General features: G+C 45.1%; 1 protein-coding gene and 1 long non-coding RNA gene across 2 annotated transcripts in view; one reads left to right on the top strand and one right to left on the bottom strand.

Moving 5' to 3' along the window:
• Window positions 1-1,640, bottom strand: part of LOC118379916 (kinesin-like protein KIF13B) — a 101,842-nt gene extending 100,202 nt beyond the window's left edge. Inside the window, exons 1-4 of the mRNA XM_052471493.1 lie at window positions 1,487-1,640; window positions 1,224-1,319; window positions 783-868; window positions 442-535 (exon numbers count right to left, since the gene is read on the bottom strand). Coding sequence (XP_052327453.1) covers window positions 442-535; window positions 783-849 — 161 coding nt within the window. The 5' untranslated portion in view covers window positions 850-868; window positions 1,224-1,319; window positions 1,487-1,640. The remainder of the gene's footprint in view (window positions 1-441; window positions 536-782; window positions 869-1,223; window positions 1,320-1,486) is intronic.
• A 265-nt stretch (window positions 1,641-1,905) lies between these two features.
• On the top strand, window positions 1,906-13,767 carry LOC118397843 (uncharacterized). Its single transcript, XR_004828519.2, has 5 exons — window positions 1,906-2,415; window positions 3,905-3,975; window positions 4,136-4,274; window positions 11,506-11,739; window positions 11,910-13,767. It is a non-coding gene; the product is annotated as an uncharacterized LOC118397843 (long non-coding RNA).
• The last annotated feature ends 1,813 nt before the right edge of the window (window positions 13,768-15,580 follow it).

Genomic DNA, 15,580 nt, shown 5'->3' with positions numbered 1-15,580 from the left:
TGATGTGAGAGACTGATCAACAACTACAGGAAGTGTTTGGTTGGAGTAATAGCAGCTAAAGGTGGTACAACCAGTTAGAGTGTAACGGGCCAATTACTTTTTCACACAGGGGCATTGGGTGTTGCACAACTTTGTTTACGAAATATGTATGTCATTGTTGTGTTATTTGTTCATTCGGGTTCCTCTTTATCTAATATTAGGTTTTGTTTGAAAAATGTGAAAACATTCAGGATCAACAATAGGGGGCGAATATTTATTCCCTGCATCTGGCATGTATTCTAAGTCGTAAGCTAGTGTAGGCAAGATATTAGAACGTAACCATAGTGATATCTAATGGCTGCCAAAAAAATGAGCCGCTGTCCTCATACCTTGAGCTGACCGCAGCATTCCTAGAGCTCCCGCAGAAAAGGTGTGTGTGTGTGTGTGTGTGTGTGTTTCTACCTGGGGTCTCCCTTGCTCAGATTCTGACTGGCTGGATTCAACACAGTCTGGTTCCCGTTCATCTCCACCACACATTTAGTCTTCAGATCCTTTTCTGGCGGGGACAACAACAGTAAACAAGAACAGTTGTGATGTGTCCAGGAATAGCTGATGATTCAAGGCTGCTACAAAAAATAAAAATAAATCACACAGCTAGTGCATCAACATAGCCACACCAACATGTCCGAATGTTTACATAATGAATAGAGGAGGAGTTTTGTTTTATTCTAATAGTGTAGCACCATGCTATTTCAGTCCATGTCAAGCAAGCACTGGTCACAAGGTTTGTGTTCTGAACTCACCTCTTCTGTTCATTGGTCGGAGGCGAACAGCGACCTTTACATTGGAGTTACTCAAGTTGTCATCCATGGCAGTAGGTTTTCTGTTGCTGGAATGAATCAGATTCATTAATAATCCATACCATTACTGTACTCGTATGAATCGTGCCACATCCCTCTTGGTATACATTCTAGTATCTACCTACGGGTTTCATCTTGACAAAAATGTACAAAACGTAGAATCTATTAAAAAAAAAAAAAATTTAATCACAGCTTATTTAATCATACGAAGATATAGAAAGTCAACCATAACTAGACCTACAGACAAACACACTACTTACTGTAGGTTTTGTATTCAATCCAAGTGCGTCCCAAGAAGGAATGAAAGCTGTCCGAAAAGTCAACTCTCGCAACAACAACAAGAACGAAAAAGAGTTTAGCGGACAGAGAAAGCTGTCAACTCACCGTGAGAATAATTATTATTTCTCCCTTCCTCGAACTTCCCAAATGCAGGCAGTTGTCTTCCAGAAGTGCACCTTCCTCGGCTAGTTTGCGTGTTAGCTGGGTAAAAAAACAAACATGCATATGGTGACATTGGCGAACTATTTTTTTGTTTGTTTTACCAGCAACAAATATAAACAGTTTAGATAGCAAGTTGTCTTGAGTTCTTGCTATTATAAAAACATTCTCAATAAACACAAATTACACTCACAGTGTTGCAAACTCACCGGGAACGACGACAGCGCATTGAATCGTTTTTCACCAGTTGTATTTCCTGATATCGCCCGTAGAGATCACTGAAGTCATCCTAAACAGTCCTGAAACCTTCACCGGGTTTAGCGGGGATACAAATGGCCCCACTCTTGTAGATCTGCGCAAAGGTCTGATCGTCAAGAATAAACTGTTCGAGAGTTCCCTGATTTATTGTAGATCATTTGTTTTATCTTAAAAGTTGTTTCGGAAAATATACTGTCTATTTATAGTAAAAGTTGGTGGAAAAGATTAGAATTATTGATTTCGGAAGCATTTTTCAAAAGCTCCTTTCATTAGAGACAGCGTCCAACGTTTTACATTATTTTGTTACGGACAGGGAATATATGGGAATAAAAAAATAAGCGCTGTGATGTTGTTTTACGACAGTTTCCAGCAGCGGACGGCATGACTCGTGCAAGTGTGATTGAGTGTTGTTTACAAAATTGACAGTTCTCTCATCTTCTCTAAGTTATTGTAGGCTTTATAACGCGTTTCATATTGTGAATTTAGAGTATTAACGTAACAGAAGATATGGGGGAAGCCAAAGAAAAAGAGTGCGCGTGTGGAAATATCCTCTACATTTCAGAAATGCTTCTCTCTGCTTGGGTTTGCTAAATTAGCCATGCTGCTAACTTACAATTCAGCTAACTAGCAAGGGAAAAACTGCATATCTATGTAATCAACCAACCCTGTCTCCGTTTTTGTAGACTAATAAAAAGTGAGAATGCTAGGTAAGGATTGACTATCTAAAAGAGCTAGTTATTGATCTATGTTGTTGCTATGTGTCGGTAGCTAGCTAATGCCAGCTGATCTGAGCCGAGCTGGTGATGATGACGAGCATTGCTGATGTCATCAATCAGCTGGTCGAAGCGCATGAAGAAGGAAATGACGTCAACTTCGACAAGTAAGAACCCCAACCTAACCAAACGTTAGCTACCTAACCTTAATCAACAGTTTTCCGTCAACTGCTTTTTGGTAATTGGTTACTATTCTTATCAACACTATATACACAAAAGTATATGGACACACCTTCAAAATGAGTCGATTTGTTGCTGACAAGGTGTATAAAATCGAGCATATAGGCATGCAATCTCCATAGACAAACATTGGCAGTAGATTGGCCTTACTGAAGAGCTCAGTGACTTTCAACGTGGCACCTTCTTAGGATAAGTCAGTTCGTCAAATGTCTGCCCTGCTAAAGCTGCCCTGGTCAGCTGTATGTGCTGTTATTGTGAAGTGGAAACGTTTAGGAGCAACAACGGCTCAGCCGCAAAGCGGTAGGCCATACTAAGTCACAGGGGTGCTGAAGCGCGTAGTGCATAAAAATCATCCTGTCTTTTGTTGCAACACTGATTACCGTGTTCCAAACTGCCCCTGGAAGCAACATGGCCGAGCAGCCGAAACACAAGCCTAAGATCACCATGCGCTATGCCACGGGTCGGCTGGAGTGGTGTAAAGCTCACCTCCATTGGACTCTGGAGCAGTGGAAACACGTTCTCTTGGAGTGAGGAATCACGCTTCACCATCTGGCAGTCCGACGAACGATTGTGGGTTTGGTAGATGCCAGGAAAACGTTACCTGCCCCAATGGAGAGTGCGACATGTAGTGGAGGAGTAATAATGGTCTGGGGCTGTTTTTCATGGTTCGGGCCCCTTAGTTCCAGTGGAGGGGAAATCTTAACGCTACAGCACACAATGACATTCTAGACGATTCTGTGCTTCCAACTTTGTGGCAACAGTTTGGAGAAGGCCCTTTCCTGTTTCTGCATGACAATGCCCCCATGCACAAAGTGAGGGTAATACAGAAATTATTTGTTGAAAAATCGGTGTGGAAGAACTTGACTGGTCTGCACAGATCCCTGACCTCAACCACAAAGAACACCTTTGCTCTTGTGGCTGAATGGAGAAAATCCCTGCGCCAATGTTCCAACATCTAGTGGAAAGCCTTCCCAGAAGAGTGGAGGCTGTTATAGCAGCAATGTTCCAACATCTAGTGGAAAGTCTTCCCAGAAGAGTGGAGGCTGTTATAGCAGCAATTTTCCAACATCTAGTGGAAAGCCTCCCCAGAAGAGTGGAGGCTGTTATAGCATCAAAGGGGAGGACCAATTCCATATTAATGTCCATGATTTTGGAATGAGATGTTGGACGAGCAGGTGTCCACATACTTCCGGTCATGTGTAGTGTATCTAAAAGCTCCCAGTCCACCACCTCGCCAAAGCCCTTGGGGAGGTGTCTTGTGACCCACCAAGTAAACACAACCTTATGTCATGCCAGAAACCTGTCTTAAGCTCAAACGTGTGTGTGTGTGTGTGTGTGTGTGTACTTAAAATAGACAAGCATTTAACAATTTAAATGAATTTGAAGGAACGTGTGTACTTGTATCTCTTTGTCCAGGTGGCTGTAGTGGCTGTGACGTGAAAACCCCATCGTTGTCCTCACATCAGTTTCACAGGAAACATCTGTGTGTGAGTACATTCATGATGTAGCTTCAGTGAGACGAGAACGACTCTGGCCACAGTGATTTATGCAAAATAATAACAAATAACCAGCTATGTATTTATTTATTTATTGATCGGAAAAATAACCGGCTATTTAATTGTGGATCTGCCTTCTACTCCCAACCAGGTGGTCCGGACTCTTTGAATACTCCACAGTCTTACACAGGCTATGAGGCCTTGGCTGAGGAGTACAGAGACTACTTTATCAGGAACCTCCACGACGCCCTGTCAGGACACACCTCTAACTACGTAGCTGAGGCCGTCAGGTAATACTGCTACCCCCCTAACACCTGTCAGGACACACCTCTAACCCCTGTCAGGACACACCTCTAACAATGTAGCTGAGGCCGTCAGGTAATACTGCTACCCCCCAAACCCCTGTCAGGACACACCTCGAACTACGTAGCTGAGGACCTCAGGTAATACTGCTACCCCCCCCACACCCATCCAAATTAACCCTGTCAGGACACACCTCTAACAATGTAGCTGAGGCCGTCAGGTAATACTGCTACCCCCCGAACCCCTGTCAGGACACACCTCAAACTACGTAGCTGAGGACCTCAGGTAATACTGCTACCCCCCGAACCCCTGTCAGGACACACCTCAAACTACGTAGCTGAGGACCTCAGGTAATAGGACCTCAAGTAATACTGCTACCCCCGAACCCCTGTCAGGACACACCTCTAGCTACGTAGCTGAGGACCTCAGGTAATACTGCTACCCCCCGAACCCCTGTCAGGACACACCTCTAACGACGTAGCTGAGGCCCTCAGGTAATACTGCTACCCCCCCAAACCCCTGTCAGGACACACCTCTAACTACGTAGCTGAGGACCTCAGGTAATACTGCTACCCCCCCCGAACCCCTGTCAGGACACACCTCTAACTACGTAGCTGAGGACCTCAGGTAATACTGCTACCCCCCGAACCCCTGTCAGGACACACCTCTAACGACGTAGCTGAGGCCCTCAGGTAATACTGCTACCCCCCCAAACCCCTGTCAGGACACACCTCTAACTACGTAGCTGAGGACCTCAGGTAATACTGCTACCCCCCGAACCCCTGTCAGGACACACCTCTAACTACGTAGCTGAGGACCTCAGGTAATACTGCTACCCCACCCCGAACCCCTGTCAGGACACACTTCTAACTACGTAGCTGAGCTGAGGACCTCAGGTAATACTGCTACCCCCCGAACCCCTGTCAGGACACACCTCTAACTACGTAGCTGAGGACCTCAGGTAATACTGCTTATTTGGAGGTCTCTGTGAAATAGTTACGGTCTGGAGTGTAATGGTTAGTTGTTTCCACTAGATGGTGCTAGATCTCTAGTTTGAAATGGAGCTCATGCTGGGCACCCCCTGCTCACCGCAATGTCTATTTCTATTGGCACAAGCACTGTTCCTGACTAACTGTTCACACCCCTCTTGTTGGTGGAAAGAATTTTGCAAGTTTAAAGCTTTTTTTCCTCCAGTTCTACACATTTTGTCATGAGGTGCAAAGAATATGTTGCAGTTTTAAAGCTAATTTTCTTGCAATTCTACACATTTTGCTATGTCTAGTGTGTATTCGTCTGATATGAGTGACTAAACAAATTACATTAATATCTATGGGTTTGAAAACCTAAATAAAAAAGTTTTTTTTTTAAATGTTAGCTGACATGGGCTAATTGATCTGGACATTTCTAACAAGTTATAATTAGCTCTGTAATGACAGACAAGAGGAACTGATGACCCAATTTAGAAATTGTAACTTGTGCATTCTACTATTACAACTTTCAAGTGTAAATTTAAAGCCGGAATCAGTTCCTTTACAATTTTTTTTTTAAATAATCATTTAAATTGTCTCTATTTTTGCTGGAGGGGGTCCCCTGCCGACCCCTCACTCCCCACCTAAGGGGTGCGCCCCATAGTTTGGGAACCACTGTTGTAGAACATATTTTTAAAAATCTATTTCTCAAGCTGAAATACTTATACCTTATTAACCTATCAGACAAATGAAGAAGTGTATTTTGAGATCATTTTGATCTGATATTTGTTTAGAGAGTGAATTATAAAGTCCACCCTAGTGTCCCCTGTGGCTTGGTGTGTCTTTGGGAGTTACAACAGGACTCTATGCTTTGGCCCTTCACTGCAGTAGGAGGGAGAAGTTTTGTGTGACTTCTGGGAGATCAATAGAAGATTGAGGGATGTGATAGAGGAGTTGGGGAATGGAGGTCTGGACCCTGAGGGCTTGTTTGTTAGTCTGTATTTATTCCTTAGTAGCTGATAAGGTGTGTGTGTGTGTGCGCCCGCCCTCCTGTATTGCTCATCCAGCAGTGTTATCAGCACGTTCGTTAAGACGGATTACTCTAATTGTTGCGGCTGCTTATCAGGCTGAGACGTAGGAGGCTCTTCTCTGCTGTCTGTCCCTGCCTGTGTCTGTCCCTGCCTGTGTCTGTCCCTACCTGTGTCTGTCCCTGCCTGTCTGTCCCTGTCTGTGTCTGTCCCTGCCTGTCTGTCCCTGCCTGTGTCTGTCCCTGCCTGTCTGTCCCTGCCTGTCTGTGTCTGTCTGTCCCTGCCTGTCTGTCCCTGCCTGTCCCTGTCTGTCTGTCCCTGCCTGTCCCTGCCTGTCCCTGTCTGTCTGTCCCTGCCTGTGTCTGTCCCTGCCTGTGTCTGTCCCTGCCTGTCTGTCCCTGTCTGTCTGTCCCTGCCTGTCTGTGTCTGTCCCTGTCTGTCTGTCCCTGCCTGTGTCTGTGTCTGCCTGCCTGTGTCTGTCCCTGCCTGCCTGTGTCTCCGCCAGCCTGCCTGTGTCTCCCCCTGCCTGCCTGTGTCTCCCCCTGCCTGCCTGTGTCTCCCCTGCCTGCCTGTGTCTCTCTGCCTGTCCCTGCCTGCCTGTGTCTGTCTCTGCCTGCCTGTGTCTGTCTCTGCCTGCCTGTGTCTGTCCCTGCCTGCCTGTGTCTGTCCCTGCCTGCCTGTGTCTGTCCCTGCCTGCCTGTGTCTGTCCCTGCCTGCCTGTGTCTGTCCCTGCCTGCCTGCGTCTGTCCCTGCCTGCATGCGTCTGCCCCTGCCTGCCTGCGTCTCCCCCTGCCTGCCTGCGTCTGTCCCTGCCTGCCTGTGTCTGTCCCTGCCTGCCTGTGTCTGTCCCTGCCTGTCCCTGCCTGTGTCTCCCCTGCCTGCCTGCGTCTGTCCCTGCCTGCCTGCGTCTGCCCCTGCCTGCCTGCGTCTCCCCCTGCCTGCCTGCGTCTGTCCCTGCCTGCCTGTGTCTGTCCCTGCCTGCCTGCGTCTGTCCCTGCCTGCCTGCGTCTGCCCCTGCCTGCCTGCGTCTCCCCTGCCTGCCTGTGTCTGTCCCTGCCTGTCCCTGCCTGTGTCTGTCCCTGCCTGTATCTGTCCCTGCCTGTCCCTGCCTGTGTCTCCCCTGCCTGCCTGTGTAAGCAGGTGTGCTGACTGGCTTGTGTCAGTAATAAAACAGTCATGTTTCTCAGAGTCCCGCTACTTGTTCGTTTGATGAGAAAAGCTTCAGTGTTTAACCTCCAAATAGCCATTCAGATTAGATCATTTTTTAATTGACTGCTATCAGCCAATCGGATGTGTTCTCTGGAGCAATAAATCCTGTGATTGTCTTAAGTCAGTCTAAGGATTGTTAGAATGGACATTATGTTGCCAGTAATAGGGTGGAGGAATATGAGCTGAGATGACTGGTCTAGATGATGACTGTGGTCATCAAACCTGATGATGGCTCTAGATTGTTTTATCGTTGTCAAACCTGTCCAAGTGGAGAAAATGACAGCCAGACTGAAGAGGCAGATGTCTAATCTCAATTTAATCTGAATCTGCTCTCCTTGGTCCTGCATTTTCAATACATCCTGAATCTGCTCTCCTTGGTCCTGCATTTTCAATACATCCTGAATCTGCTCTCATTGGTCCTGCATTTTCAATACATCCTGAATCTGCTCTCCTTGGTCCTGCATTTTCAATACATCCTGAATCTGCTCTCCTTGGTCCTGCATTCTCAATACATCCTGAATCTGCTCTCCTTGGTCCTGCATTTTCAATACATCCTGAATCTGCTCTCCTTGGTCCTGCATTTTCAATACATCCTGAATCTGCTCTCCTTGGTCCTGCATTTTCAATACATCCTGAATCTGCTCTCCTTGGTCCTGCATTCTCAATACATCCTGAATCTGCTCTCCTTGGTCCTGCATTTTCAATACATCCTGAATCTGCTCTCCTTGGTCCTGCATTTTCAATACATCCTGAATCTGCTCTCCTTGGTCCTGCATTTTCAATACATCCTGAATCTGCTCTCCTTGGTCCTGCATTTTCAATACATCCTGAATCTGCTCTCCTTGGTCCTGCATTTTCAATACATCCTGAATCTGCTCTCCTTGGTCCTGCATTCTCAATACATCCTGAATCTGCTCTCCTTGGTCCTGCATTCTCAATACATCCTGAATCTGCTCTCCTTGGTCCTGCATTTTCAATACATCCTGAATCTGCTCTCCTTGGTCCTGCATTTTCAATACATCCTGAATCTGCTCTCCTTGGTCCTGCATTTTCAATACATCCTGAATCTGCTCTCCTTGGTCCTGCATTTTCAATACATCCTGAATCTGCTCTCCTTGGTCCTACATTTTCAATACATCCTGAATCTGCTCTCCTTGGTCCTGCATTCTCAATACATCCTGAATCTGCTCTCCTTGGTCCTGCATTCTCAATACATCCTGAATCTGCTCTCCTTGGTCCTGCATTTTCAATACATCCTGAATCTGCTCTCCTTGGTCCTGCATTTTCAATACATCCTGAATCTGCTCTCCTTGGTCCTGCATTTTCAATACATCCTGAATCTGCTCTCCTTGGTCCTGCATTTTCAATACATCCTGAATCTGCTCTCCTTGGTCCTGCATTTTCAATACATCCTGAATCTGCTCTCCTTGGTCCTACATTTTCAATACATCCTGAATCTGCTCTCCTTGGTCCTGCATTTTCAATACATCCTGAATCTGCTCTCCTTGGTCCTACATTTTCAATACATCCTGAATCTGCTCTCCTTGGTCCTGCATTTTCAATACATCCTGAATCTGCTCTCCTTGGTCCTGCATTTTCAATACATCCTGAATCTGCTCTCCTTGGTCCTGCATTCTCAATACATCCTGAATCTGCTCTCCTTGGTCCTGCATTTTCAATACATCCTGAATCTGCTCTCCTTGGTCCTGCATTTTCAATACATCCTGAATCTGCTCTCCTTGGTCCTGCATTTTCAATACATCCTGAATCTGCTCTCCTTGGTCCTGCATTTTCAAGGGAGCTGAAGTTACACGCAGAAAATGTAACTTTGTTGTGCCATTTTATGACGTGATTTTATAATGTCCCAATATTTTCCTGCCAGTGACTTGGAGTGGGGTTGTCCAGGTACTTGCTCTTGAGATCGAAGTTGCCCCGAATGTAATCGCAGATCAACAGTTGAAGTCGGAAGTTTACCTACACCTTAGCCAAGTACATTTAAACTCAGTTTTTCACAATTCCTGACATTTAATCCTAGTACAAATTCCCTGTCTTAGGTCAGTTAGAATCACCACTTTATTTTAAGAATGTGAAATGTCAGAATAATAGTAGCATGAATGATTGATTATTATTTCAGCTTTTATTTATTTCATCACATTCCCACTGGGTCAGAAGTTTACATACACCCAATTAGTATTTGGTAGCATTGCCTTTAAATTGTTTAACTTTGGTCAAACGTTTCGAGTAGCCTTCCACAAGCTTCCCACAATAAGTTGGGTGAATTTTGGCACATTCCTCCTGACAGAGTTGGTGTAACTGAGTCAGGTTTGTAGGCCTCCTTGCTCGCACATGCTTTTCCAGTTCTGCCCACACATTTTTTTTTATAGGTTTGAGCTCAGGGTTTTGTGATGGCCACTCCAATACCTTGACTTTGTTGTCCTTAAGCCATTTTGTTAACAACTTTGGAAGTATGCTTGGGGTCATTGTCCATTTGGAAGACCCATTCGCGACCAAGCTTTAACTTCCTGACTGATGTCTTCAGATGTTGCTTCAATATATCCACATCATTTTCCTTGTACTCATAATGCCATCTATTTTGTGAAGTGCACCAGTCCCTCCTGCAGAAAAGCATCCCCACAACATGATGCTGCCACCCCCGTGCTTCACGATTGGGCTCACAAGACTCCCCCCTTTTTCCTCCTAACGATGGTCATTATGGCCAAACAGTTCTATTTTTGTTTCATCAGACCAGAGGACATTTCTCCAAAAAGTACGATCTTTATCCCCATGTGCAGTTGCAAACCGTAGTCTGGCTTTTTTATGGCAGTTTTGGAGCAGTGGCTTCTTCCTTGCTCAGCGACCTTTCAGGTTATGTCGATATAGGACTCATTTTACTGTGGATATGGATACTTTTGAACCTGTTTCCTCCAGCATCTTCACAAGGTCCTTTGCTGTTGTTCTGGGATTGATTTGCACTTTTCGCACCAAAGTACGTTCATCTCTAGGAGACGTCTCCTTCCTGAGCGGTATGACGGCCGCGTAGTCCCATGGTGTTTATACTTGCATACTATTGTTTGTACAGATGAACGTGGTACCTTCAGGCGTTTGGAAATTGCTCGCAAGGATGAACCAGACTTGTGGAGGTCTACAATTTTTTTTCTGAGGTCTTTGCTGATTTCTTTTGATTTTCCCATGATGTCAAGCAAAGAGGCACCTAGTTTGAAGGTAGGCCTTGAAATACATCCAATTGACTCAAATTATGTCAATTACCCTATCAGAAGCTTCTAAAGCCATGACATAATTTTCTGTAATTTTCCAAGCTGTTTACAGCCACAGTCAACTTACTGTATGTAAACTTCTGACCTACTAGAATTGTGATACAGTGACTTATAAGTGAAATAATCTGTCTGTAAACAATTGTTGGAAAAATTACTTGTCATGCACAAAGGTAGATGTCCTAACCGACTTGCCAAAACTATAGTTTGTTAACAAGAAAATTGTTGAGTGGTTGAAAAACTTAATGACTCCAGCCTGAGTGTATGTAAACTTCCGACTTCAACTGTATATGGTAGTGGGGTCTGTTTTTAATGTATTGTATTTAGGGCTGTCAAATGATTCAAAAAAATAATAAAACTGTATAATCCCATTTTTAAGGTCAAACAGGAAGTTAGGTTCTGCTTTATCCCCTCTGAAATGCGTGTGTGTGTATATATTTTAATAAGTCAGTTAAAGAACATTTTTACATACAGTGACGACCTAGGAACAGTCAGTTAACTACCTTGTTCAGGGGGCAGAATGATAGATTTTTACCTTGTCAGCTCGGAGATTCGATCAAGCAAATATTTCGGTTACTAGTCCAACGCTCTAACCACTAGGCTACCTGCCGTCCCATATATACACAGAGGTTGGTCTAGGAGGCTAGACGCGTTACCCATATCAATCTGAACCCGTTCAGTTGTACTATAGAACTAGGTTCTATTTGTATCAGCAAGACTGACCTCTTCTCCTTGTTTTAGGTGCTCGGAACGCAGTAACACAGAATTCTGGGTAATATCCTGATGAATGGAATAGAGGGGTAACAAGACTCCTGTTGCATTCTGGGTAATATGCTGATGAATGGCATCGCCATCGAGACGCCGTCCTGACTACTGTCTGAAGAGACACCTCAGTGACATGCTGGGGTATGGCTGTACCCGGCTGGAGATAAGGGTTCAGAGCGTCTACGATCACGTAGCACGGGACACCAACAGGTCAGAGGGCAGAGGTTAAGGGTCAGGAGGGGGGGCGGGGGGGGGGTTGAATGGAGTTGTCATAGCGACTCCTAGTGATATGTCTTCAGTCTAACTCATAGCTGCTGGTCATTAATCACCATCATCCCAGACACCCTCAACCCACTCTAATTCACATATTTTCCATACAGCCCCAACAGATCCACAGATGATGCCATCTCTATTGAACTCCACACTGTCCTTTCACACCTGGATAAAGGGAACACTTATGTGAGAATGCTATTCATTGACTACAGCTCAGCGTTCAACACCATAGTGCCCTCAAAGCTCATCAATAAGCTAAGGATCCTGGGACTAAACACCTCCCTCTGCAACTGGATCCTGGACTTCTCGACGGGACGCCCCCAGGTGGTGAGGGGAGGCAACAACTCATCCGCCACGCTGACCCTCAACATAGCTTTAAGCACCAGCTGTCAGAGCAGATCACTGCACCTGTAAATAGCCCATCTGTAAATAGCCCATCTGTAAACAGCCCATCCAACAACCGGTCCGGCCTGTTGTCCGGACCTCTGGCAGTCTCTATGGGGGTGCCACAGGGTTCAATTCTCGGGCCGACTCTCTTCTCTGTATACATCAATGATGTCGCTCTTGCTGCGGGTGAGTCTCTGATCCACCTCTACCCAGACGACACCATTCTGTATACTTCCGGCCCTTCTTTGGACACTGTGTTAACTAACCTCCAGACAAGCTTCAATGCCATACAACTCACCTTCCGTGGCCTCCACACTGCTCTTAAACGCAAATAAAACTAAATGCATGCTCTTCAACCCATCATTGCCCGCACCTGCCTGCCCGCCCAGCATCACTACTCTGGACGGTTCTGACTTAGAATATGTGGATAACTACTAATATCTAGGTGTCTGGTTAGACTGTAAACTCTCCTTCCAGACTCACATTAAGCATCTCCAATCAAAAATATTATCTAGAATCGGCTTCCTATGTCGCAACAAACCTTCCTTCACTCATGCTGCCAAACATACCCTCATAAAACGGTGATGTCATCTATAAAATAGCCTCCAACACTCTACTCAGCAAACTGGATGCAGTCTATCCCAGTGCAATCCGTTTTGTCACCAAAGCCCCATACACTACCCACCATTGCGACCTGTACGCTCTCGTTGGTTGGCCCTCGCTTCATACTCGTCGACAAACCCACTGGCTACAGGTTATCTACAAGTCTCTGCTAGGTAAAGCCCCGCCCTATCTCAGCTCGCTGGTCACCATGGCAGCACCCACTCGTAGCACGCGCTCCAGCAGGTATATCTCACTAATCACCCCCAAAGCCAATTCCTCCTTTGGTCGCCTTTCCTTCCAGTTCTCTGCTGCCACTGACTGGAACGAACTGCAAAAATCACTGAAGCTGGAGATTCCCATCTCCCTCACTAGCTTTAAGAACCAGCTGTCAGAGCAGCTCACAGATCACTGCACCTGTTCATAGCCCATCTGTATACAGCCCATCTATCTACCTCATCCCCATACTGTATTTATTTATTTAGCTCCTTTTGCACCACAGTAACTCTACTTGCACATCCATCTTCTTCATATCTACCATTTAATTGCCATATTGCCACATAATTACTTCGCCACTATGGCCTATTTATTGCCTTAACTCCCTTATCTTACCTCATTTACACTCACTCTATATGGACTTTGTTTTCTTTTTTTTATACTCTATTATTGACTGTATGTTTGTTTATTCCATGTGTAACTCTGTGTGGTTGTTTGTGTCGAACTGCTTTGCTTTATCTTGGCCAGGTCGCAGTTGCAAATGAGAACTTGTTCTGAACTAGCTTACCTGGTTAAATAAAGGTGAATTAAAAAATAAAATAAACTACCTCATCCCCATACTTTTTAATGTATTTATTTATCTTGCTCCTTTTCACCACAGTATCTCTACTTGCACACTCATCTTCTGCACATCTATCACCCCAGTGTTTAATTGCTAAATTGTAATTACCTTGCCACCATGGCCTATTTATTGCACTAACTCCCTTATTTGCACACACTGTATATAGACTTGTTTATATTGTATTATTGACTGTATGTTTGTTTTACTCCATGTGTAACTCTGTGTGGTTGTATGTGTCGAATTGCTATGCTTTATCTTGGCCAGGTCGCAGTTGCAAATGAGAACTTGTTCTCAACGAGCCTACCTGGATAAATAAAAAAACATCTGTAACTCACACTGGATAAGAGATAAGAGCATCTGCTTAGCGACTAAAATGGATCATGTAAATAAGCCATATAGTTATACAGAGCATTCGGAAAGTATTCAGACCCCTTGACTTTTGTTGGATTCTTAACTTTTTTGTTGTTTTTTGCCCTCGTCAATCTACACCCCATCTACCCCATTTATCACGAGGCAAAAACAGGTTCAGAACAAACTGAAATATAAAAGTTATGTAAGCATATTCAAGACCCTTTACTCAGTACTTTGTTCAAACACCTTTGTAGTATCTTAAGATGCTTCTTAGATTGATGACTCCGGACACGTAAGTGCGTTTTTTAAAAGTTTTTAATTGTAACTTAGAATTACATTCCCAGAGTGCACCTGGCGTAAGCTACCTGAAGCTTTCTCAAGCCTTCAGAGACTTGTCCCGAAGCCACTCCCGCGTTGTCTTGGCGATGTGCTTAGGTTCGTTGTCCTGTTGGAAGGTGAACCTTCGCCCCAGTCTGAGATCCTGCTCCAGAGCTCTCAGGACCTCATCAAGGATCTCTCTGTACTTTCCGCCGTTCATCTTCACCTCGATCCTGACTAGTCTCCCAGTCCCTGCTGCTGAAAAACATCCCCACAGCATGATGCTGCCACCACCATGCTTCACTGTAGGGATGGTGGCAGGTTTCCTCCAGACGTGACGCTTGGCATTCAGGCCAAAGAGTTCAATCTTGGTTTCATCAGACCAGAGAATCTTGTTTCTCATGGTCTGAGAGTCTTTAGGTTCCTTTTGGCAAACTCCAAGCAGGCTGTCATGTGCCTTTTACTGAGGAGTGGCTTCCGTCTGGCAACTCTAACATAAAGGCCTGATTGGTAGAATGCTGCAGAGATGGATTTCCTTCTGGAAGGTTCTCCAATCTCCATGGAGGAGTTCTGGAGCTCTGTCAGACTGGCCACCGGGTTCTTGGTCACCTCCGTGATCAAGGCCCTTCTCCCCCGATTGCTCAGTTTGGCCGGGCGGCCAGCTCTAGGAAGAGTCCTGGTGGTTCCAAACATCTTCCATTTAAGAATGATGGAGGCCTCTGTGTTCTTGGGGACTTTCAATGCTGCAGAAATGTTTTGGTAACCTTCCCCAGATCTGTGCATCGACACAGTCCTGTCTTCGAGCTCTACGAACAATTCCTTCCACCTCATGGCCTTGTTTTTGATCTGACCCTGTCAACTGTGGGACCTTATATAGACAGGTGTGTGCCTTTTTCAAAATCATGTTGAATCAATTGAATTTACTACAGGTGGACTCCAATGAAGTTGTAGAAACATCTCAAGGATGATCAATGGAAACAGAATGCACCTGAGCTCAATTTCAGGTCTCATAGCGAAGAATCTGAGTACTCACGTAAATAAGGTATTTCTGTTTTTATTTTTAATGCAAAAAATGTCTAAACCTGTTGTTATTTTGACCTTATGACCTTATAATGGGAGGGGTGGGAGGGGGGGGTGATTGAATCAATTTTAGAATAAGGCTGTAACGTAACAATGTGGGAAAAGGGGGGTGTGAATACTGAGGGGGGGGGGGAGTTGTGTGTGTTACATTTTCACTATGTACATTTTTGTGTGTGTGTCTCCCTCCACTTCTCCAAAGACGCA

The sequence above is a fragment of the Oncorhynchus keta genome, chromosome 19, assembly GCF_023373465.1.
Source record: "Oncorhynchus keta strain PuntledgeMale-10-30-2019 chromosome 19, Oket_V2, whole genome shotgun sequence".
Lineage (NCBI taxonomy): Eukaryota > Metazoa > Chordata > Actinopteri > Salmoniformes > Salmonidae > Oncorhynchus > Oncorhynchus keta.
The sequence above is the reverse complement of the archived record's forward strand: the minus strand, read 5'-3'. Positions and strand labels throughout refer to the sequence as shown.